Consider the following 23,228-nt stretch of genomic DNA (forward strand, 5'->3'; position numbering starts at 1 on the left):
TCCTCTGAGATCAGAACACCCGCTTTCACCACAACTAAATGACATAATACCCGAAGTTTCTTGTACAGAGTAACTGTACAAGAAATAGAAGGTACAATTTAGAAAGGAAGATGTAAAATTATCTGTTTGTTGATGCTATGATCATATATGCAGAAAATCCCACAGCTCACAAAAAAACTGCTAGTGTCAACTCTTGAAAGAGAGAAGGAGGCGGCCTTTACACAGTAACTATTTCATACTTAAATTTTTGACTGAACAGATCAACTTCTGATTCATTCACAGAGACGGTCTTAGAATCTTAACACTGATGGAGAGTCAGAAAAAGTGTGATACCCTCCTGCCTACCTCCTACACACAGTTTACATGGTGCATCCTTTAACTGCTGGCTAGTGCAGGCGCCTTGACCATGGCCTGGCAAACTCAGTGCAGACTAGGACACACCCTGCTGACTGCTGATTCACAGTTATCATTTAAGGCACAAGACAAATATATAAAATTACTCTCCAATGTGAATTCTGAATTATTTTTACTGCATCTAGCAATTCCCATGTTTAGTTTCCCTTCAGACTGTGAGCAATGTAACTATGGCACTGATTTTGATGTTGTGAACTCCTAGCACAGAACAGGCAGTCACATCTGTCCAGTAAGAGAATAAATCTAAGAAGAGATAAACATGAACCTCTTCCTTTGGTTTCTAACCCTTGTGATGGAACTAATAATGAGGCAGCAGCATGTTGTTACTCTAAGCCACCTCCTTTCTTTTAGCCAACTCCTTAAGACCACCTGCCCACAGCTGGCCATCAGCTGACCACAAAAGTACAAGGGGTACAACTGTATTAGTTTCAGACGCTCCCTGTGGTTCCCCTGACATGGAAAGTTAAAACCATTACTGCATGCATATCTTTGCATATAGCATTCCCACTGTGTGAAACTCCAAGACAGACAAGGGCATTGTAAAATATAACACTGTTATAAAGCTTTCTGAACTGCAAATACAAGGTTCTATACAACTTAGCTTTAAAATTTAAGTTGGTTCTCCCATTACTTTTCCAGAACTCTTTAATCACGTGAATGCTTTTGTCAGTTTCTAACACAATTATGTGCTGAAGAATACACAGTGCCTATGCAGTTTGCTTTCAATTCTGTAACAACAATGATGGACTTTAAACATTAAACATTTTTCTAATATCGAGAAAATTACTGTAAACGATAGTTCTTTATCAATCTCATATAGTACAGAAGACAGACTGGGAAGATGGGAAAGAAATTATCTCTAAATAACTTTCTCTCTGGGTTTCCTTACTCTTAATGTCATATAGTTTGAAAAGATAAAATTTGCCTTGAGGGGGAGAGTGCAAAATGTTACAATTTCAAGCTGTTTTCTCAATAGTGCACCGTATTTAACAAACAATAGGGATATGCTTTTTAAAAGGAGAGTATTTTGATTGAAAAAGACACGAACAATGGTAAGTGTGCTACGGTTTACAAAGGAAATTACAGTAGAAAATGCAGCATAAAAAAGATTAAGTGGGAATGTGATGTTAAAGGACTACAAATGCTGTTAATATTTCAAAACTGGCTACAGTTTTAAACTCCAAAGTATAGAGAGGATAGCTATGTCTTTAACAATAAGCAAAATTAATGATATCAATAATAATAACATGAATCATTTACATACCACAAAATGCCATACAGCACATAATTTAGGTAACCCTGACATTGTTTCAAGGGAACGGATAGTAATCACAGCATGCATATCTGCCTTAAACTCTGCATGGGCAGTGACATATACAATATGTCTATTGCCACAGGACACCTTAATCAATCTCTGATTCTTATTAAATTACACAGGCTGAGTCAAAAGAAACATATTTTCTCCTTTGTATTGATACATTACACTATACAAAACGAATATAAGCAGATACCACTTTTTAAAATGTTCAGTTGTTACTTTGGTAAACTAAGCTCCAGTTACAAAATAAGTTACACTTAACATGGTTGTTTTCTTTCCTCCTTTTTGAAAAATGCACACAAAAGCAAAGATTTTTCCATCTGAAATAATCTAAAAGTCACATTTGAAATAATTAAAATGAGTGAAAAAAACCTTGCTAGGAACATCAAATGAAGGCAATGAACTGTACTGTTAAGAACCTGCAGTAATTCATACATGTTAACAAAAAGCCTGGCTGGCTGCAGTCAGGGTCTGGGCTCTGACACTACCTGTGCATTTGGACCTGTTCCCACTCACAGGAAAATGCAATCTTCAGAACTCTCCCACGTTTATGCTGTGCATATTAGCGACAGGCGATGCTGTCTGCTCTCACCATTGGCCTGGGCACTCTGGAGAAGCGGTGAGGCCATGAATAAACTGCAGCTACTTTTATGGCAGCATTTGTGGAAATGAAGTCATACAGTCATGCCCATCTCCTCCTCCTCATATCTACATTCCCACTCTGCTCAATACCCGACACACAATATGCCCTTAGCAAATGCTTCCTCAAATGATGACAACTGTTCACCAACCCTTGTATGTGACCAAGAGTGAGACAAAGATGGTTGTACTACCAGAAATCTTTAAAAATAATTGTAGCAAGTAAAAATAAACTACAATTGTAAATATTAAAATCCCTCAAGTATTATAAGTCATTTATATCATCAGTATAAGCTGCTAAAACCAAAAGTTACCAAATCCTAAAAATAATTGAGGGAAGAGGGGACTTTAAGCTATACCAAGACACCAGTGAAAAGAATGTAGAATGAAATACATATATGTATATAAGAAAATGCATGTGCACTTACACATACACATCCATCCAACCAGTTACTAAAAATCAAGAAATGAGGTGGATATCATATTGTCCAAAAGAAAAACTAAAATAGCTGAATTACTTCATTTTACCGACTCATAATATTTTAAGGAAGAAGGGTCTTATTAAGAGTAAATATGAAAAAAAAAAAAAAGAGTAAATATGCTAAAAACAGAAAAACTACTTAATGTATCTCAAAGAAATATCTGACACAGGAAAATTTAAGAACCTGAAATATTCTCTAGGTCTTCACTTTTTAGTTCAGAGCTCGTTTGAATTGATTCTTGATTTAATTACACTTTTAAAATAAAGGTTTGCTATAATGTTTTTTTTTTTTTTGCTATAATGTTTTCAACGTACACAATGAATATACATGCATTTAACAAAAGATTTAACTTACCCTCGTAAATGTGCCTTCAAAACTATGAATATCCAATTGTGGCTTCTGAGCATAAACATAAGCGTTGATAGAAAAAAGGTCCTGGAATATAGAATATCTGAATTAATAACATAATAATTAAACAAAATTACTTGGAAAGTTCTCAATTACCAACTAATATTTTTCATATATCATTTACCAAAAGAGATGATTTTCTTATATGTTGTGTGCCAGTACTATGAATCGGGAAGCAAAAGAACCCAAAGAAACCACTTTTAAGCTCAAGAGAGGTGTGGGGATCTCTTGACTTTTAAGGATAGCTGCTATACCTCATGGCAGGTTGTGTCAGAAGCAGTCGGGAGATGCTCCTAAAACAGAGAGCACCTGGTGCTGCCCCCATGGACCATGAGCTTGACTGTGAGCCTGACCCACTTTCCAAGACTCCTCCTGTACACACACCTCCTGCAGCAGTCTAACTACTGAAGCCACTGTCCCCAAAGGGGATGACCTGTCCTGGACCATGCCTGAGATAAATGGGCAGGATGGCAGGGCTGGAGCTATGGAATGCTCTCTGAAAAGTCTGAAGATTCAGAGCGCCTCCTGACCAGTTCCTGAACACCACTTGCCTTCCTGCGAAGCCACCCCGTGCCTGTTCTCTGTGCTAACTACTCTGGGCCCTTTCATGGTAGCGACCAAGGCAATGAGGCACACGTGCTGAGCCCTGGGGGTTCCCTGAGAGAAGCATCAAAACTGGGGGGATCTGGAGGATCCCTTAACACAGTCTGCCATTTTTGTAAGTTTTGCTTTTGTTTTCTGTTTTGTTTTGCCTCATGGCTGCTAACACTCAGAAAACTGCAGATTTCCAGGCATGAAGAACAAAGGTCAGACCACAGATGCTGAAGCTCCAGAGAGGAGGTGAAGCCCCAGAGGGCAGCTCCAGGAGGCTGGGCGCTGCAAGACCCATGCTCTCAGCCTGAGCCCTGAGCCCCTCATGCAGGCAGGTTCCAGCTCAGCCAGAAGAAAGGAGCAAAAGACCTCCATGGCTCTCCACTGCAGGGAAGACGGAGGTGAGAGTCTTACTTCAGTCCAGTTAACACCAGTTCAAACCAAACCAAACAAAAAACCCAATACTCTTCAGAACATTATAGAATCCAGAGTCTCTACAAGGTATCAGTATGTTGAAGATACAATCCTAATGTCCAGACACAGGAAGAAATGAGAATACAAGATCCATATTCAAGGAGAATCTAATCAATGAAGACTAATTCTGACATGACCAGACATCAGAATGAGACCAAATGAGAATTTCAAAGCAGTTATTAGGACATACCAAATCTTTAAAGGAAAACATTCTCTTAAAGAATAAACAAATAGGAAACCACAGCAGAGAAAAAGAAAACATCTTTACAAAAAAGGACCAACTGGAAATTCTAGAATTGAAAATAAACACAACTGAAATAAATTCACTCATTAGATAGGCTTAACGGAGAACCTGAAGACAGGTCAAGAGACGGTGACTCTGAAGAACACACAGGGAACGAGACAGAGACAGCGAGTGTGGTCGCAGCATCCCTGAGCACGGCAGGTGAGGTCCTGGAAGAGTGCACAGGAGAAAGGGCGGGAAAAGCTTTCTGAGAAACAGAGGCCAAAACCGTGCCAGACTGGCTGACAGTCACACGTGTGCAGACTGAGGAAGCTCAGCAAACCCCCTGACAGGTGAGTAAAACCTGACACAAAGTCACAGCTAAATAAGAAACCAAATATAAAGAAAAATCTCAAAAATACCTAGAGAAAAATGACACAGTCTATACAGGGAAAAAAAACTATCAAAATAATACTGATTTTTCATCACAAATAATGAAAGCAGAACATAATGGAACAAAATACTTAAAGTACTGGGGGAGGGGGGAGGCGGGGGAACTGGTCAACTCTGAATTCAATATTCAGCAAGTATCTCCTTCACAAAACAGGTGAAACTACAATATTTTGAGATAAAGAAAATATGAACTCACTGCTAGCAGGCATAAACTACAAGAAATGCTAACAGAAGTTCTCTAGGTTGACGGGAAATGATATTCAGTAAAAACTCAGGTCTTTAGGAAGGAATGGTGAGGAACAAAAATGGTTAATACAGAAGAAAAATAAAAATCCTGGCTTTTCACTTTATTTCTTTAAAATACAGATAAAATATAAGAACAGTTTATGATATATTCAGACATACTACATATAGAACATATACAAATACATACAAAAACATGTACACACAAAAACTGTGCAATGTACTTTAGCACCAAAAATGAGTGTGCTAAATGGATCTATATAATTACAAGGTTCTTAATTTAATGTGAAATTATACAACTTTAACTTTTCACAATCATTTTTAGTTAAATGCATACTTCAGTCTTTTTGTTGTTGCTGTTCAGTCGCTAAGTCATGTCTGATTCTTGTGACCCCATGAACTATACAGCACACCCGGATTCCCCATTCTTCACTATCTCCTGGAGTCTGCTCAAATTCAAGTCCATTAAGTTGGTGATGCCATCCAACCATCTCATCCTCTGTTGTTCCCTTCTCCTCCTGCCCTCAATCTTTCCCAGCAAGTCTGAGGAAGCTTGAGGATCACTCATCATTCGAGGGGCCTCCCAGGCGGCTCAGTGATGAAGAATCTGGCTGTCAATGCAGGAGACACAGGAGATGTGGGTTCGATCCTTGGATTGGAAAGGTCCCCTGGAGTAGGAAATGGCAACCCATTCTATTATTCTTGCCTGGAAAATTCCATGGACAGAGGAGCCTGGAGGGTTTTAGTCCGTGGGGTTGCAAAGAGTCGGACACGACTGATTGAGCATGTCCATCATTTAAGCACTACGCTGTCACAGTAATTTTTAAAAAGTGATGTTTTCATATAACAGAATACCTTTTGATACATGGAAATAAAGAACTGCCTAGCAACAGCCCCCATATTTCTGAATGCACAAGAACAATGAAAGGAGTGCATTTCATCTGGTATATTAGACATCAAATGACTGAATAATGGCACAATAATGACAATGTCATTCGAAGCTTTTCATGATAATTTAAAAATCATTCTGAAGTTTTCAATAATGTAGGAAAGCCTCTGCTATTAGGTCAAGGGCAACATTTGTTCGCATTACTTAAAGGTCATTAAAATACATCCTTAATCATAACATGTGGTTCATTACAAATAAAATTGCCTTTCGTTCAATAAAACTAATTAAATGTAAATGGTATTGTTTACTGCTATATGGATCTTTTGAAATAAATCAGCTAGTCATGATTTATTGAAAATTGCTGTGACCTCATTGTTGTTAATAAATTTGCCTGATCACAGAAGCCGGGAATGCGCTTCCCACATGTTTTCAAGCCGTGCCTGCACGGCGGTGAGAAGCCAGACCTGCCATCACACGGTGGGATCGGGCGGCAACACTGCTCTGACTCAAGTTTCAATTCTCTGATCACACTAGCTGCTCTGGACACAATGGAACTAGAAAGTCTGTTCCTGGGGGTGTCAGTTTTTCAGGAAGGGCTCTAACGCAGGTTTACCCATTCCTGGTGTCACCATGTCACAACGCTCCACTGACGATGCGACCAACAGCAAATGACACTGCACACTCCACAGGTCTTCTATGTCAGAGACAGAAAAGTCGAATGAGTGACAGTTATGGGTAGTGTAAGCTATCAGGTGAAAAACCAAACTGCTTTGCCTATGTCCAAAATGAAATTAGAGCCTTCTTTCCTATGAAAAAAAGCCTATACCTAATATGCCAAAGTATATGAAGTTACAAATTTAAATTGATGGTTGAATCACAAATTCAGCTAAATTTATCAAAACTTAAAACACTTTCATTTTCCAGTTACCTCACCCAAATGCTTAACACACTATCAAAGTGTACCAACCATAAAATTTTAAAAGTAGCACTGTATGAACTGTATACTCTAGCTTTCTAAGTATTTTGTAATTCATACATCTGTCACTAATAAAAATGAAGAAAATATCCTTATAATACTGAATGTGATAGAAAGTACTTCCTGTGACCACAGCCAAGGGAACTTTCAAAAATACAGGCAACACAGTGGGATTCTAAACACTTTCTTAAGACATAACTTACAAGCAATAACATTTTTACAACAAAAAAAGCATGTTTACAGTGCACAATTTTCTGCATCTTAGTACAAATACACACCTGTGACACCAACAGGATCAACGTATGGACGTTTCTACCAGCACTCTGCAGGCCCCTCTGCACGCAGCCCCCGCCACAGCTGACCCATGCTCCTGGAATCTATGTAACACATACCACATCCTTGCGTATTTGGCTTTTCTTTCAGAAAAATTCTGACACAGTGCCTTAGCACTGCACTTCTTTTTTAACACTCTAGCAAGTTAACTCTACTCCCAATGTTCTGCTGCAACTGCTTCCAGGTGTCAGTCAGTCAAGCACCTCCCAACTCCTGGAAAGGCAATGCAGAGGCAAACACTCTGGGGTGGGACCACCGCCCCAAGCCTAACAGCAAACAGACAACCTCCAGTCACTGGGGCACGTGGCATCTCCCCTCTTTAACCCCGGGGAGACTACTTGAGGATGTGTGCTAAGAATGGAAGGCAGGACACAGAGGAGGGAAACGGCAACTGAGAAACAGCAGCAGGAAGGCATCCAGGGCTCAGCGGACATTAGGCTGTCAACAGGCTTCACAACTGTCTCAGGGTAGACTAACCATGTTAACAAGCAGTATGAGAAACGAAAGCTGGGTGTCTTCTTCAGTGACAACGCAACAGCACAGCTTTCTCTCGTGCAACATGTAAGAAAAGGAAGAGCAAAGCCAACAGAAACGCTGGGGGTCTAAGTGAGGCTGCAGAGAGCGGAGAAGAGGAGCGCGCTGAGAAGATTCCGGCCCAGCTGCAGGCTGCTGCGAAAAGAACCTGCTCAACCTCACTCAGAAAACCATCTTTCAGCCACACAGATTTAGCAACAGGACTGAACCTCCTTCCTTATGGTCTATGTGCAGGGAATATTTTAATAATTACAAGACAATAAATGCTAATGACCAGCCTCTCACTTTGAGACTACCGCTGACAAACACTGACAGTGGTTAAAATGATAAACAAACACGGGTGGAAGAACAGCCTTCTGGGCACAACACAAAATCCACATTCAAAAAAGAAAACATATAAATATTTACCTATATAGAATTTAAAACATTTACACATTAATATGGAAAAAGATATAAAGTGAAAAGTCAGGAAACAGTCTGGGAGAACAGATGTGCAAAGGTCTGGAGAAGTCTGCACACTCAGACACCGAAGTTGAGGCTTTAAAACAGAACTTACCAGGGCAAGGTAGGTTAAAATTGTGCTAAAATAGTGAGCAAGTCAGCAAATGGTACAGCTGCAATCGGCCAGCAGTTGTTTTTGATTTTCTACTCAGAGTTCAACTCAAAACAAATGCTAGATGGACTGGAGGGTTCATGTGTAAAGCATAATTATTTTTAAAGTAACCATTTATAACCATGGAGTGGGACAGTCCAAGCATAAAGACAAGGCAGTGACTATTTATTTTTAAAGTAAACATTTATAACCAAGGAGTGGAAACAGTCTAAGCAAGAAATAAAGGCAGTGATTATTTATTTTTAAAAATACTTTTATTGAAATATATGACACATAACATGTAAATTTAAGATGTACAAGTCAGTTTGAAAGTCATTGTAATGATAATTAGCACTTCTATCACATTATATAAACAACCATTTTAAAGACTACTTTAAAACTACCTTATTTAAGGATAGTAAACTTTTATATGGACAAAAGAAACTATAAACAAAAATATTTAAAACAGTGAAGAATGAAAAATGATTAGCCAACTACATATAAAAACTTCTTTAAAAACATACAACAGGAAAATGGGTAGACAACATGAACAGAAACAAAAAAAATACAGTACATCTACTTTCTTAGGTAAGAAATCTTCAAACTCACAAAAAGATTAAAAGCATATTTAAATGGGATGCCACTCTCACAGTCATCAGACTGGAAGAGGCTGACGGGTCAACTGACATAGAGGAGATGAACAGGTCTGTCAATGTCATCTTCTAGAGAGCATTCTGGCTAAAGGACCAAATCCCTGCACTATGCCTACTTCTGCACTCTATTATTATCTATAAAATATCAAAAACATTAACTTTCACATTCACCAATACCAGGCTGGTTCTAGAAGTTATAATTTGCCAAATACCATGCAGCTAAAAAAGTCCCTCAGAGACACATATTTTCTAACTTTTACGACAACCCCCAAACATACTGCTGAACGCCTATCCTAACAGAAAAAATGTGCACAGCTTCACTCACATGTTTGTGAAGGAAGCTGTGTAGTTGAGAACAAAGGTATGAAGCACCTTCCAGGACAGAGGAGACGGGGTATGCCCCATCCTCCTGGCAGGTATGTTCCTGAAGTAAGCAAACCCTCTTCCCTGTTGGCTCAGAGGGTAAAGCATCTGCCTTCAATGCAGGAGACCTGGGTTCGATCCCTGGGTGGGGAAGATCTCCTGGAGAAGGAAATGGCAACCCACTCCAGTATTCTTGCCTGGAAAACCCTATGGATGGAGAAGCCTGGTGAGCTACATACAGTCCATGGACTCACAAAGAGGTGGACACGACTGAGTGACTTCACTTTAAAGCAAACCCTCCAATAGCAAAGGCCCATTGCTCTGGACTTATTAAAACTTTTTGCTTGATGGACCACCTTTTAATTTTAATTTTAAATATCAGAGCTCAGTTAGCCCACAAGACATATATTTCTCACTAAGAATTATTATTTTTTTCTCACTAAGAATTAATCGAACTTCTACAAGCTGTGTCATTGCAACTGGTGTGAGACTTGCCCTCCCACTTAAAAACACTGCAAAATGAACAAAACACGTGAGTCAGCTGTTTTTAGACACAGGACACAGAGTTCCTGGTAGAGTCGCAGGGCTGGGACCCTCAGGAGATGAGAATGCCGCTGCGAGCCCTAGGAGGCCAGCCTCCTGTCCAGGGGAGGTGTTGCGCCCGGGGCCAGGCTGCTGAGCAGGGCGAGGCAGAGCCCAGGGACGGGCGGGGGCTGGCAGGTGCTGGCACAGAAAGGAGGTAGAGTGAAGGACGGGCCTGCAGCGGGCCTGGTCCTGAGTCTGCTCCCCTCTCCAGACTGAGGAGGACGAGGGAAGTGATGACTGGCAGAGTGTGACCAAAAGCGCTCCTGCCCAGCCCCAGGGATGACACAGAGTTGAGGAAAGAGACAGTCTGAGTGGCCGGAGTTAGAGGTACCTCAGACTAGCCTGGGATGCGCACAGTTACCCCAGGAAGAGCAGGCCTTGGGGTAGGGTTACATTAGCATCATGATAAAGGGGACTCCAGGCCACCCCAACAAACCTTAAAAACAAGTCTTGGAAAGGTCAAGTTTATCCACAAGTTATGGAACTAAGAAAATGAAGATCAACAGGTTGCGAAGTAAGAGAAAAACACAGTATTTACATTATTCAGCACCCAATTAAAAATTACCAACTATGCAAGGAAGCAGGAAAGTGTGACCTGTAACAAGGAGAAAAATATTTTAAAAAGAAACATACTCAGAAATAACAGAGACAATGGAATTAACAAACAAAAAATAAGTATCACAAACTGCTGAAAAAGTTAAATAAAACTATGAACACAATAGGAGAGAAGAGGATTTAAACAATAACAAAAACTGGTGAACACATGGAACCTGGTTCCAGAGATTAAAAAAACAGTATTTGAAAAAAAAAAAACAAAAAACAGTATTTGGAATAAAATAATTTGTTGCTGCTGCTGCTGCTGCTAAGTTGCTTCAGTCGTGTCCGACTCTGTGCGACCCCAAAGACGGCAGCCCACCAGGCTCCTCCGTCCCTCGGATTCTCCAGGCACGAATACTGGAGTGGGTTGCCATTTCCTTCTCCAAGGTCTTAACAGAAAACTAGACACGGATGAATTTGAAGACCGAGCAACACGGGACTTCCCTGGGAAGTGAGCATCAGAAGCTTGATACGGGCAGGAATGTCGAGTCTAACATACTTGTCACCCATGTCCCAGGGAGAGGAGTCTGGGCAGAAAGGAGGACGGAAAGAGAAGAAAACCATGACCCCACAGACCCAAGAAACCCAACAAACTCTAAGGAAGGAAGGAATTTCAACGCAGGCCCTACCCAGAGTATGGGTGATGGAAAATACCTAAAGAATCAAAATACTGCCAAGGCTGACATATGTCACACAGATTTAGTTTCCCCAAAGCGCAATACATACAAGAATGAGGAAGTTCCCGGTGATTCAGAGAATTAACTGTGAACCATGAGCCGTCCCTACTTCCATCAAAGCCAGCCCATCTCAGGACAGTGAGCAAATCCAGAGGATTCAACCCCCTTCCCTGAAACAACTGCTTGGCTTCAAGGTCTTCTTAAGACAATCTCAGTCTTTCTTTACTCTCCAATGAATATCAGCAAATCATGTTAAGATAAAGCTGCTCTCATTCAAATAAATAGCACATACAACATAAAACAACACCAAAAGGCCACAACTGTGATTTTGCTTAAAGAAAAAAAAAAAAGATGTGTGGCAGTTTCGGAGGTTCTAAGCACATGTGAGATGGGCTTTCAGAGACCACGGAACAGGCTGAAACCCACAAGCGTGGTGCCCTCGATCCCATCCATCCCCAGGCAGCAGAGGCCAGGCCACAAGTCTGCAGGTGTCTTTCTCCTCCTACGTGCTGACAGACACAGGGACACTGCACCTCCTCCTCCCCAGGGAGGACTCTCCACTCTCAGAGGGAAAAGCTCAAGTGGACGGGCTGGGGATGCCCCTCTGAATTCTCCCAAAGCAGCATCTTAACAGCTTTCTGGGAGTCAGTTACCAAAAATGGACTCATCTAACCCCCAACAGGAGATTCAAAGATTACTCAAATGAAAGGATTAAAGATAGAAACAAGGAAAGGGAAAGAAAAGAAGGAAAACCTGAGCCAAGCTCAGAAACATTCAAAACTACACCTCAAACAGGGTATGAGCTGAGACATCACAGAAATTATGTGGGCATAATTTTCGATGAATTTAGTAGTGAAATTATTCTTTACATTATCAATGCATTAATCAAGTTAGCTGGTATGTAAGTGCACAGAAATGACCATACAGTAACTGATGGAGTAATGACAACAACGCTCACCCCCAGAGCGGGCAGCCTCTGTGTGCAGCTCACCGCCACTTTCAGCTTCCAGTCAGTTTCACCATCGAGTTGATCAGTTCGAATAAAACATGAACCTTGTAACAAGAGAAGAAAAACTCCTGAGTTATGGGTATCTTAAAGCCACAATTCATCATACAGTGGTGATACATAAATGATAGATCTAGAGATTCCCATGAACAAAAATCCTTAAAAGTCTTTACTTATTTAACTCACAAAATGAGTTTGCTGAAAAGACAGAGCTCATTAACTACTGAGGTCATTATCTCCTGTTTGGTGTTCTTGACTATTGAGGTTTACTATTAATTAGTACTTTATTTTAGAAAGATATAGAGGTGGCAATTAAGTACATGAAAAGATGCTCCACATCACAAAAGGGAAAGGAAAAGGAAAACAGCAAGGAGACACCACTTGACACCTATTAGGACCGCCAGACTCTAGAACACTGACAGCACCAAATGCTGGGGGACACAGAGCAACATGAACTCTCATTGTTGCTGGGGATACAAAATGGTGCAGCCACTTTGGAAGACAGTTTGGTGTTTTTTTACAAAGCTAAACATAATTTTACCATACAATCCAGCAACTGCACTCCCTGACATTTATCCAAAAGAGCTGAGGAACTTATGTCCCACGATATCCTGCATGCAGATTTTATACCAGCTTTATTCACAACTGCCGAAACTTGGAAACAACCAAGACGTCCTTAGGTGAGTGAATGGATCACTGTGGTAAATGTGGATAATGGAGAATAATTCAGCAATACAATGAAATGAGCTATCAAGTCACGAAAAGATATGAAGGAACTTTAAATGTTTATTTCTCAGTGAAAGAAACCAATTTCAAAAGGCTGCATACTATGTGATTCCAATTACATGACATTCTGGAAAAGAAAAAACTACAGAAACACTGAAAAGATCAGTGGTTGCCCAAGATGGAGTGGTGGTAGAGGCAAACAGGCAGAGCACAGAAGATTTTAGGTTGGTGAAAATACTCTGTATGATACTATATACAACGAAGGATGGGTTTCATTATACCTTTGCCAAAACCCACAGAATGTACTACTCCAAGAGGGAGTCTTAATGCAAACGATGGAAGCTTGGTGATGGTGATGTGCCAGTGTGAGTCTGTCAACTGTAACAAACGGCACGTCTGGTGGGGATGCTGATAGTGAGGGAAGCTACCCGTGTGTGAGGGCAGGGAGTATATTGGAAACCTCTGCACCTCCTTCTCATTGTTCTGTGAACCTAAGAACAAAGTACAAAGTTTTTAAAAATGTTTAAGAAACATATTCAGATTATTATAGAAAATATAAACCAAAAATGTTATACATACATTTGTTCTCTGCAGGATAGGAAAACTGCAAATAACTGAAAGTGCACTACAGTAACCTACATCTAAATTTATACTGGAACACCTGCAAAAATGGAGACTACTTTTCATTGTACTTTTTACATATTTATATTTCTGAGCCCCCCTTCCCCTGTCTAGCAGTGTTTGCTCCTATCCATCTATTTTATGTAGAATTACACTATTGACCAGCGCAGTTCAGCACAGTGCAGCTCTGGTGAACGGCTCACTGCATACATGCTCCTTTAACAGAGCTCAGGCTATGACAACTATTGGCTGACTACACATCCTCTCCACTTCAGTAGCTAACTTCATCAATAAGTTATCTCATGGCCTTTTCCCTTTTATCCAGAGGAAGAGACTGCCATATGCCAGGTCAGCTTTCAATAGTGATCACTACAGCAAAACAGAAGCATTAAATAAAAGGTTTGCATGCTGTCTGGAAATAAATACCTCCTAAAATCTTTTAAAAAGTAAATGAAGACCTAATGAAGATTTTACAGGAAATGTCTAGAAATGCTCAGTAAGAACTTAGGAAAGAAAGGCAGCACTGTCAACTTCTGAATTAACTCATGTGGCTTGGCCTCGCTTCACATTATTACGGGTTGATACACCGCACTGGTCTTAGGTGTGTACCCAACATTCACTGAACACCACCATACTGAAAGCATTATGCCAGGTACTACAGTTCCTACTGATCTTAATAAGGTTATGGTTTAATAATTAGATAGACAACCAAATAAAATTAAAGAAAAAAAAATGTGCTGGGAGAAGCACAGAGTATGTATGCCACTGGCCATACAAGTAGCCCAGCCATAAAGTTCTAAAATAAAACTTAGTCATTTGGAGCAGCCTTTTAGAGCCTTATACCAGAAATGGGGTGAAGGACTTCTGTGAGAGGTCCTAAGGGAGGAGGATTCAGCTGGAAAATGACGATGATATACACTTACGGAAAAGAAGACCCACAGTAACATGTACCAAGTGTCCAAGTCTTCTGGGCATGGGGGTTCTCTGGTCGCTTAGTGGTTAGGATGCTGGGCTCTCACTGCCATGGGCTCCAGGTTCAATCCCTGGCTGGGGAGCTAAGATCCCACAAGATATGCAATGCGACCCTCCCCCCAAAAAAAGTCTCCTTAGAAAATTTTGAACCTCAAGGGCCAAAGGGCCAGAATCAAAGATACCAACAGTGGGCCAGGGCAGGAAGGATGAGGCCTGGGACAAAGTAGCGGGCAGAGCAGTAAGGGACACTGGAGGGATTCAACACAAGCACACTTCTCTGGCCTGGCTCTCTCCGAGTAGGTCTTTCAAAGATTATGATGAGAACATAAAACTCCAAATTAAGGAAGCAGTAGTTATGGAGTCTACATTTTCAGTTAGAAACTATTCTGGACTTGGCCCCTCAAAAATGTAGAGTTATATATGTATTCATAATAGGGTATAACTTCTTTCTCATCAAAAATGAAGGCTATTACTATTTACTGAGCATCTACTAGATAGTGAAGGACAGGGGAGCCTGGCATGCTGCAGTCCACGGGGTCACAAAGAGTCAGACATGACTTTTGAGTCTGAACAACAACTAAGTGACAGTCCTGACCCACATATGACATCTGATGTCCCAGAGACAGGAGGCAGGTGACTGCCCCTGTGCAGGCTCAGAGGGGAACTGCCCCAGGGTCTTACAAGAAGCACAGCTCCACGCCATCATCGGGTCCATGTGACTCCAGACCCCAGTGCCGCACATGAACGCAGACCTCGTCGCAGCTGATTTAGCTAGCAGCTTGAACTACATTACACAAGCCAGGAATTTAGTTTGGATGCTGGTTGTTTAGTCAATGGTTTATTTTTAAGTACCTGGCTGACAACTTTGTGCAATCTTGCTCCCCCGCAGTACCCTCCTCTGACATCCTTGCTCAGAGTATTTCCTGACTTTCTAGGCTCTGCATAAACCTCTTATTGGTTTAAAAAAAAATAGTGCCTGAATGTGTTTAGTTGGTCAGATTTTTCACCCTTTATCAGTGAATGTGTATGGCTCATGGGGAACTCTCGCAATTCAGGACAGTCCTACTTTGGTCCCACAGTTGGTCAGGGACCAGCAGCTTGGATGTTCTCTGCCTGAGCCTGGGACCACAACCCTGGACAGATGCACTGACCTCTAGGCCGATGGGGGTGCATGTGATTCTGTATTGAAGGTCAGCTTCGCAGGAACTGCCCTGGGAACACAGCCGGGAATCTAGAGACTGTGCTTAGGCCCCGGGCCAGCATTGGACGAACCTGTCTGTTTCCCAGAAGCCTTTCCAATCTGTGTCAAGTCCCATTCCCACTATTCCTGCATGGAATAGCACAGTGTCTGCATACACAGACAGGTCGGGGGCCATGGGCCCCCGCACTGGCTGACTCCCCCCCCCGGAGTCCGGCAGGGAAGTTTCTGGCAGGGCTGCTGCGTCCCTTGCTGGTGTGCATCACGGATTCATCCTCTGAACCACTGGCCACCAAGCTCCCCACACGTTTTCAGCACTGCCCTCATACACAGACTTAAGCAAGCTCTGTTCCCAATAAAGTTCACAGGGAAACAAATTTTGTTATGCATTATTTGTCAACAGATTTCTAAGGAGAGTAACTGGTTTCAACTAAAAAGGGGTTCAAGGAAATTTGCAGTACACATTATTTTACGCTTCAACTTTTTTCTCAAGATTGTTTTCCTCTTAAATATATGTATGTTTGTATACATCTGTGTGTGTACTTCATAAAGTACAAACACAACTTGAAAGGGAGTGGATTCTAGATTCTTTCTGACACATACTTTGAGACGTCGATGCCAATGGCTCTGCTCTAAAAGGTTTGCTTTCTAACGTAAAATAAGACAAGATGAGACTCTCTAAAGCCTCTTAAATTTCACACATTTTGTGTTTATATACCTCTCCTAGATGTCTGTAAACTTACCAAACACTAGAAACAATATACATGCTTTTCTTCAAAGTAAAAAGATATGCCTCATGTTAAATAATTACACTACTCTTAAAATTATAGAGGAAATTGCCGCACTATTTATCTTCCAGTACAGTTAACAGGGACAGAGGCATGCTACATTCCATGGGGTCACAAAGAGTCGGACATAACTGGGCAGCTGAACAACAACAGCAGCTAACATTGCTAGGCTCACAGTAACCGATATGATTTAAAGAGAGAAAATGAACTGCAGAAAAATCATAAATATGGCCAACTTGTCTTACACGAACTATGTCTAGTAATTTTTTAACAGCAAGCACTAGCTACAACCGATGCCACTTAAGGCTCAGTAAAAATGAATTATTAAATTGGTCTGCTTATATCCTATTACTGACTTCTTATGAATACTTGATTTTATTTGGTATAATTGACAAGAGTTGACAGCAAAGGACAGGTTTAATGATAATCAAATGAAGATTAACTCATGTATGTGTCACCTAGGAGAGCTGGCGATAAAGTAATTGATGGGACCCCCAAAGACAGGGCACACGAGTCTGTCATAAGTTTTAATAAGTTACCCTGTAATGTTAGCAGCCTACCTGCAACAGCTCACACATCCAATGGCTCTGAAAGAGATAGGCTACAGTATGTGCCCAACAAAAGAAAAATAGACATTGACTTTGCATATGTAATACCACATTGTTTGCCATTAAACTTAATTTCTAAATCATTTATATGACTTAATGACTGCATGAAATTTTTAAGCTGCTGGAAAGATGAATAGTACCATAGAGAGAATGCAGAGGAGTACAGTGTCGTTTACCTACCCCTCGCCCACTAACACGTGACAGCTGAGCTCTTGTGGTATGTCCCAAATACTTAAACGATAAGGTCATCACTTAGGAGACAAGTGAAAAAGATATTGGCATTTATAAGAGATTGATGAAAATTAGTTCTAAAGCATTAATTTCTCTTAATACCACTAGAAGAATTGTGTGCATTCAGGAGATATTTGATCTGAATTAAGAAACTGATGAAGCAATTGATTAATTGGAATTTAAGCCATCAGTCACCAGATCCATCAACAGCTTCATTTACATTCTAAACAATCAACTGACGGCCCGATAGAATACCGTGTATTAATACACAGTCAATATGATGCCACCAAGAGACTCGCTGAGTTGTACTGACAAACGCCCAGTAGCTATTGTCCAAACTTGAACATGCTGCACAGATTTAAGAGTTTTATACTGCCTAGGGTTAAAGATTCTTATTATAATAGACAATGTATTATCAGGGCTTTCTGAGCTGAAACTTAAAAATAATAAAATAATATTTATAATGTTAACAGATAGACAAAAAATTCTGAATGTGTACTTTTAAAAATTACACTTTAACTTAAAAACCTAAATAATCATGTAAAGTCACAGAAACAGAATTTCTAAAAATAAACCTTTGATTGGAAGTAATATTATGACACAAATTTTACATAGCTAAAAGCTATGCAGTCATTTTATAAAGAGGAGAAAAATATCATGAAACAGGAATCTGACATTTTAATATCTCCATATAAGTATTAGTAACTGTTTTAACAATTAAAACTTGACAAAAAAAAATCCTAAACCTGAGAAATATAATCATAGGTTAAAACAGATGACAGCATGATCTTAAACTTGGATCATTAATAATCTTCTAGGAATATGTAAAATAATAAAATAGCATACATGTATATCATGTACATTTTCTTGAGGAACAAAGTGATAATTCTTAAGAGTCTCAAAAAGATCTATGTCCTCCAAAATATTAAATATCATTACCCTACAGACAGAAACTGTCCCTACAACATAGACTACAAAATCTGAGAAAATGAAGACATTTTTAGAATATAATCAATTTGGATACAATTCTATTCATCTGAAGTCAGCACAATAGATTATATCATTTGTCTAATATTCTTTTGTCTCGCCATAGACAGACTATGTCATGCCATAACAATTATACAGTGGCTGAATTACAATTTCCAAAACTTTAGCAAAGAATTTGTATTCTAGCCTTCAGATTCTTGCTCTGAAAAATGGACTTTTCTAATAATCTTCCAGCTTTAAAGTGATGGATATTAAAAAAAAAAAAAGTGATGAATATTGTTCATATTTAATCTCCTAACATAATCTGCATAATCTACTTCTTTTAAGTTAGTTACCTATAGCCATTTCCATATTTAGTGTATATATATATATATTCTTACATATATATCTACCATAATCACTACAAAGGCAATTAAATATAAAAGCACCTCCCAAATACACACATTTTTGTTATTCATTATACTGAATACATTTACAAACAAAGACAAACAAATCATAAATAAGTAGAGATGGCAGTGTGAAAATCTCTGTAAACCCATTCCTCCATAATTGTAATGAGAACATTAGCACAAGGTGTCAAAAGCAATTTTTTTCAAAACTCTGGAAAATAACCAGACTTGCAACAATCCCAGGTACGTTTATTCAAGAAACGGGGCTAAATCTAGCTATGAGAGAGGTATGTGGTATTTTGACTTGTCCCTTTTCCAGTAAGCTGCCCCCAAGTCAAACTTCACAGAGCTGAGGAAACCAGCGGTCTGGTAGACACCAAGGAGAACACAGGAGGGTTGGGACTCCCCAAACTGCATGCCCAGAGAACTGTAATCGCCTGACTAGGTAGGGTTTGTCTGACTTTGACCCAACCCACAGTTGAGTCACGGAGAACGGTGTTTCCCCTGGAATCTTTGTCAGAAGCAATCAGTGGCAATTGTTTATCATCGCAGCTTCCTTGGGTGGTAGCAAAGCTGGGGTAAACAACAAGCCGACCACAAAATTTAAAAGAAAAGCTGGAAAATCAGATGACAAGGGGTAAGAGCTCTACCATATTCCCAAGAGTCTAGAAGGCCACCTGCCAGTGCAGGGATACAAACATGCCCTTGAAAACCTGAAAGGCCCAAATCTCTCAAGCCTGGTGGAACTTGAGGCTCTGTACAGGCAAGACATGAAGGCAAAGGCCGAGTTTTAACTGCCTGTCACAGCTCTGCAGGTGCTAAGAGAACACTATTCTATCTGTAAAAGATAAACCTTCCAACTCTACTAGTTAATAATAAATCTCTATCATACAGAGTTCACTAGGTGATGGAAGGGGACAGGACTGTTACACACAGTCCTTTAGAAACCTAAGCTGAGGGAAGCTCTGTCATCTTCAACAGGCAGCTCCCAAGGTCAGAGCAGTCATGGAGACGCAGCCAGCGCAGGGACAGCTGGGGCTAAAAGCGGTACACACAGCTTTCAGCCACCCTCCCTCTGCCACACCTCAGGGCATGCCTTCATATAACTGGACAGGAAAGGGAAAGGGACTGGAAAAGTAGTTCTCCAGTCTTGGCCCCACAGGAAAAAGAAAATTGCCCATTATATAGCACACAGTAAAGTAAATTTAGGTAAAGGGAACATTTCGTACAAAGATGGGCTCAATAAAGGACAGAAATGGTATGGACCTAACAGAAGCAGAAGATATTAAGAAGAGGTAGCAAGAATACACACAAGAACTATACAAAAAAGATCTTCTCAACCCAGATAACCATGATGCTGTGATCACTCACCTAGAGCCAGACACCCTGGAATGCAAAGTCAAGTGGGCCTTAGGAAGCATCACTACGAACAAAGCTAATGGAGGTGATTCCAGTTGAGCTATTCCAAATCCTAAAAGATGATGCTGTGAAAGTGCTGCACTCAATATGCCAGCAAATTAGGAAAACTCAGCAGTGGCCACAGGACTGGAAAAGGTCAGTTTTCATTCCAATCCCAAAGAATGGCAATGCCAAAGAATGTTCAAACTACCACACAATTGCACTCATCTCACATGCCAGCAAAGTAATGCTCAAAATTCTCCAAGCCAGGCTTCAACAGTACGTGAACCATGAACTTCCAGATGTTCAAGCTGGTTTTAGAAAAGGCAGAGGAACCAGAGATCAAATTGCCAACATCCGCTGGATCATCAAAAAAGCAAGAGTCCCAGAAAAACATCTACTTCTGCTTTATTGACTGCGCCAAAGCCTCTGACTGTGTGGATCAAACAAACTATGGAAAATTCGTAAAGAGATGTGAATACCAGACCACCTGACATGCCTCCTGAGAAATCTGTATGTGGGTCAAGAAGCAATGGTTAGACTAGAAATGGAACAGACTGGTTCCCAACTGGCAAAGGAGTATGCCAAGGCTGTACACTGTCATCCTGCTTATTTAACTTACACGCAGAGTACATCACGTGAAATACCGGGCTGAATGAAGCACAAGCTGGAATCAAGATTGCCAGGAGAAATATCAATAACCTCAGATATGCAGACGACACCACCCTTATGACAGAAAGTGAAGAAGAACTAAAGAGCTTCTTGATGAACGTGAAAGAGCAGAGTGAAAAAGTTGGCTTAAAACTCAACATTTAGAAAACTGGAATCATGGCATTCGGTCCCATCACTTCATGGCAAATAGATGGAGAAACAGCAGAAACAGTGAGAGACTTTATTTTTTTGAGCTCCAAAATTCACTGATGGTGACTGCAGCCCGAAAATTAAAAGACACTTGCTCCTTGGAAGAAAAGTTATGACCAACCTAGACAGCATATTTAAAAGCAGAGACATTACTTTGCCAACAAAGGTCCATCTAGTCAAGGCTATGGTTTTTCCAGTATTCATGTATGGATGTGAGAGTTCGACTGTGAAGAAAGCTGAGTGCCAAAGAACTGATACTTTTGAACTGTGGCATTGGAGAAGACTCTTGAGAGTACCTTGGACTGCAAGGAGATTCAACCAGTCAATCCTAGAGGAAATCAGTCCTGAAGGATTGATGCTGAAGCTGAAACTCCAATACTTTGGCCACCTGATGTGAAGAACTGACTCAATGGAAAAGATCCTGATGCTGGGAAAGACTGAAGGCAGGAGGAGAAGGGGATGACGGAGTATGAGATGGTTGGATGGCATCACCGACTTGATGGACATGAGTTTGAGTAAGCTCCAGGAGCTGGTGATGGACAGGGAAGCCTGGCGTGCTGCAGTCTGTAAGGTCGCAAAGAGTCGGGCACGACTGAGCAATGAACTAAACTGTGAAGTGAAAGTTACTCAGTCGTGTCTGACTCTTTGTGATCCAATGGACAATGCAGTCCATGGAATTATCCAGGCCAGAATAATGGAGTGGGTAGCCTTTCCCTTCTCCAGGGGATCTTCCCAACCCAGGGATCAAACCCAGGTCTCCTGCATTGCAGGCAGATTCTTTACCAGCTGAGCCACTAGGGAAAAACTAAACTGAACTGAACTGAAAGTAAATTTCTATCTAGCCCTAGGTGGCGCTAGTGGTAACAAACCTGCCAGCCAATGCAGGAGACTTAAGAGATGCAGGTTGGATCTCTGGGTCAGGAAGATAGCCCTGGAGGAGGGCATGGCAACCCACTCCAGTATTATTGCCTGTAGAATCCCATGGAAAGAGAAGCCTGGCAGGTTATAGTCCACGGGGTCACACAGAGTTGGACACGACTGAAGCAACTCTTAGCACCCATGCCTCTTAGGATGTAAATAATACTACAACTGGTGAAAAGAGAAAACATCTTCCTTATGATGACTTAAAATGTCCTTAAAAAAACAACACTTTATAAATGGATTTTTAACTGTGTCCTTTATAGAATTTTCATGCTACAAATAACACATAAGCTGAGTTTCCAGAACAAAAATAACATGTTGAGCTTCCTATAAAAATAATGTTCATTTATTCAACAAAGTCAGAAACATAAGGCAGAAAGAACTTTGGCTATTACCTGACAAACCTCCCATCATTTTAGAGATGATGAAAGTGTATGACCACACCGATAGGTCATAAAATTAGAAACTAGTCAAAGCAGACTAGAGTTTAAGCTTCCTGATTTCCAATCAACAGTTTTTCTCTTTGACCACAAGAAGCTTCCTTTTCATTACCACTTTAGCAACTTCTTCTTGTTTAAAGCTCAGGTCATATAAATATCATTTTTACTGTGAAGCTCACTCCAACTTACCCAGGCAAACTGTCTGTCCCTCCCATCACCCCCACATGTCTTTCAATATTTATATACAATCAGAGTATTGCTGTCAACATGTATACTTCCATAAATGAACAGATCATGAACTGTTTGAAGAGAGCCACTTGGTTTCACTCCCTTTTGTATCCTAAGCAGCAAGTAGTGCCTGACACATGATAAGTGCTAAATAAATGGTTGCTGAATGAGGAATAAAACTGTAAATGCAGAATAGTAATCAAAATTTGAGCAACATCATTAATTATTTAGATATCAAAATGGATTTGAATGAAAATTCACTTGACAGATTCTGATAGGATTATATTTTTTAAACCAATATATACAGTAAAATCATTGTTTTAAACATAGTTAAATGTGATTTAGAAATTAATGAATTCAAAGTATTACCATTTGAAGAAAAATTCTTATCAGAATAACTTTATCTTTCA

The 23,228-nt window shown here is 40.4% G+C and overlaps 1 protein-coding gene across 4 annotated transcripts in view; it reads right to left on the minus strand.

Moving 5' to 3' along the window:
* Positions 1–23,228, minus strand: part of ATP9B (ATPase phospholipid transporting 9B (putative)) — a 161,451-nt gene that overhangs the window by 83,977 nt on the left and 54,246 nt on the right. For all 4 annotated transcript variants that reach the window (XM_043888757.1, XM_043888758.1, XM_043888759.1 and 1 more), the window contains 2 exons: positions 12,403–12,497; positions 3,208–3,288 (listed from right to left, as the gene is read on the minus strand). In XM_043888757.1, coding sequence (XP_043744692.1) covers positions 3,208–3,288; positions 12,403–12,497 — 176 coding nt within the window. The remainder of the gene's footprint in view (positions 1–3,207; positions 3,289–12,402; positions 12,498–23,228) is intronic.

The sequence above is a fragment of the Cervus elaphus genome, chromosome 27 (genome assembly GCF_910594005.1).
Source record: "Cervus elaphus chromosome 27, mCerEla1.1, whole genome shotgun sequence".
In the NCBI taxonomy this organism is placed as follows: Eukaryota; Metazoa; Chordata; class Mammalia; order Artiodactyla; family Cervidae; genus Cervus; species Cervus elaphus.